This window comes from Suricata suricatta, chromosome 14, assembly GCF_006229205.1.
Source record: "Suricata suricatta isolate VVHF042 chromosome 14, meerkat_22Aug2017_6uvM2_HiC, whole genome shotgun sequence".
In the NCBI taxonomy this organism is placed as follows: domain Eukaryota; kingdom Metazoa; phylum Chordata; class Mammalia; order Carnivora; family Herpestidae; genus Suricata; species Suricata suricatta.
In genome coordinates, this window is record NC_043713.1 from 84,928,884 (window position 1) to 84,931,467 (window position 2,584).

General features: G+C 65.2%; 1 protein-coding gene across 1 annotated transcript in view; it reads left to right on the top strand.

The window, feature by feature from the left end:
- The window catches only part of AACS (acetoacetyl-CoA synthetase), a 37,715-nt gene that overhangs the window by 28,061 nt on the left and 7,070 nt on the right, over positions 1-2,584 (top strand). Inside the window, exons 14-15 of the mRNA XM_029921631.1 lie at positions 647-760; positions 2,317-2,442. Of these exons, the coding sequence (XP_029777491.1) occupies positions 647-760; positions 2,317-2,442 (240 nt within the window). The remainder of the gene's footprint in view (positions 1-646; positions 761-2,316; positions 2,443-2,584) is intronic.

Genomic DNA, 2,584 nt, shown 5'->3' on the forward strand with positions numbered 1-2,584 from the left:
TCTCAGTGCCCGTCTGGTGCTGTGTGTGTCACGGCCTCACCTGGGGACAGTGCTGGCACCTCCTTGGGGCTCTGGTCAGACCCTGCGGGGCGCTGAGACGGACGTGCCCCTCGTTTTCACCGGGAGGAGAGCGGGGGGACATTGTCGGCAGTGGTGGGTCCGGCTTCGGAGGTTCCTGCCACTCCTCTCTCCTTGGCCTTCGGGGTCGGACTCCCTTTCGAGCTCCCTCCTGAAATTGGGGTGTTTCCCATCACATGCTCTCTCTTGTGGGAGACCAGCGCTGCACGGGCCTCGGGTTTCTGCCCTTCCCCCGGCCGTGTGCGTGCCCGCCCCAGCAGAGGGCCCCTGTGCGTGACCGTCTGCGAGGCGCTGCCCGCGAGGCAGGTCTGATGGGCGGAGCTACGCCCACCACAAGAGGTCTTTTATTTTGTGTGTCCTGTGGCAGGAAGCCTCAGTCAGTGAATAAATCACCCAGACTCGGGCCGCGTGCTGCACTGCCTTTTCTTCCTTCCGAGGCTGGAGCGATCTGGGGACTTTGCGTATTTACCTTGAGAAAGAGGGCTCTCCCTCATGGGTGCTCCCCAGTAATACGCACAGCTGGTTGTCCCCGTCTCCTGAACATGGTCCCCTTCTGTCATGGCTGCAGGTGGCACCGACATCATCTCCTGCTTCATGGGCCAGAACTTCTCCATCCCTGTGTATCGAGGGGAGATCCAGGCCCGGAACCTGGGCATGGCCGTGGAGGCCTGGAGCGAGGAAGGTGACGGCTCCCTGACCACCCTGCTCGCCTGCAGACCGACGCAGCTTCCTGCCGGGCCTGCCCCACCAGCCTGCTGCCCCGCCCGGTGCCGGGCTGTGCGCTCAGGGACAGCAGCACGGCGGTGGCCCCCGCCCCCCGGCAGCCAGACGTCGGAGCCGCTAAGGCTGCCATCTGGCCTTGCTGGTCTGACACCCTGACCTTGACAAGGACCCAGTGAGGGAGCCGGGGGTTGGCCTCTCTAAGGCTTTGCAGCCCGGGAGCGCCCCCTGGCCACAAATCAGCAAACCTGTTTGTGTCTCCAGTACCGAACGGGGGCTGGCGTGTGGTGTGTGCGCTGTACAGATCTGGACCGCAGCCACTGTTATTTTAACGTGGCAGAGTGCGCGGGAGGTTATGCCAACCCGCGTTTGCGTGAGGGAGAGAGAGAGACAGCAGCGGCGGTGGCCACACGGGCTGGAGCCTGGGGAGTGCAGGAACGCTCTCTCCTGAAGGCCACGGAGAAGGTTGCCAGAGACCTTTCTGAGAATCGGTTCTGATTTTCAGGAGAAGGCTTTTCCCCAGTGCTGCCTGGGGCGCTCGGTTCCATGTGCGGGTTTGCCTCCCACCGTCCGACCGTTTCTCTTGGTCCGAGCTGCTGCCGCGTCCGGTGGCCTGGTCGGGATGGGTGTGTTCCTGGCAGAGAGAAACCGACGCTTCCAGATGCACACGGGCCCCCGTCTGCCTGTCCTCTGTCCCAGGGGTTCTGTGGGGTGACCTGAGCTGGGCGAGGTGGAGGACATACGGGAACCCGGGGGCTTCCGTGGACGCACGGGGGCCGATGGCTTCTCAGTGTGAGTCCCACCATGCTGCACTGTGGAAGGTGCTGGATAAACAGGCCCCCTCAGTGCGAGGGACACAGTCCTGCCCCCTCTCTGTGGCCTCCACGGCCTGTGCTGTGCCTGGGGCTAGGAACCCCCTGGTGGTTTCTTCTCCCCTGTGCCCTGGTGGGAGAAGGTTTGACTTAGTGCCACTTGTTTAGCCCACGATTTGGTGATAGAGGGTGAAGGTGGGTGTCCTGTGATCTGGGAACTCCGCTCCTGGAGAAGTATTTGCACCTGTGAGCAAGGAGACCTGCACGCGGTGCTCCCTGTGGTGTGTGTGTGCTCCCCATGTTTTGCGTGGGGGCTCCCCGTGGTGCATGTAGGGAACAGGCCTGGGAGCTGCAGGTAGGGGCAGCTTCGGGAGGAGTAGTGGTCGTGATCGCTCCGGGGAAATACAAGCCCCGAGTGAACGGACCGGAGCACCAGGTGGTAGAGGAGGGACTCCCTCCGCTGCCACGCCGGGAGGGCGCGGCCTGGAGACACGCAGGACCGTGTCGGAGGAGTGAACGTATTGATTCACGCGTGGGAAGAGCAACTCAGCTGTGGAAGAGCAGTTTAGGGGGCCGCGTCAGGAGGGGAGGGGTCGGGGAGGGAGGGGCGCGCCTTGGTGGGTGTGGGCGGGGCGTGGGGCGGAGGGGCGGGGCGAGCGCCCGGGGGGCGGGGCTGCAGGCTCAGCCGGCTCCCCCTCCGTTCCAGGCAAGGCCGTGTGGGGGGAGAGCGGAGAGCTGGTGTGCACCAAGCCCTTGCCCTGCCAGCCCACGCACTTCTGGAACGACGAGAACGGCAGCAAGTACCGGAAGGCCTACTTCTCCAGGTTCCCAGGTACGGCGCCGGGGCGCCCGTGGGGCGGCGGCGGGCGTTGGCTCAGTCCCGTCCTCTTGGCTTGTAGTCGTCCGCGACTCCCGCACCTGGGCCCGGTTACCCTCCGCCGGCCCCGTGCGTGTGGCGCCTGGGCCCCGGCCCT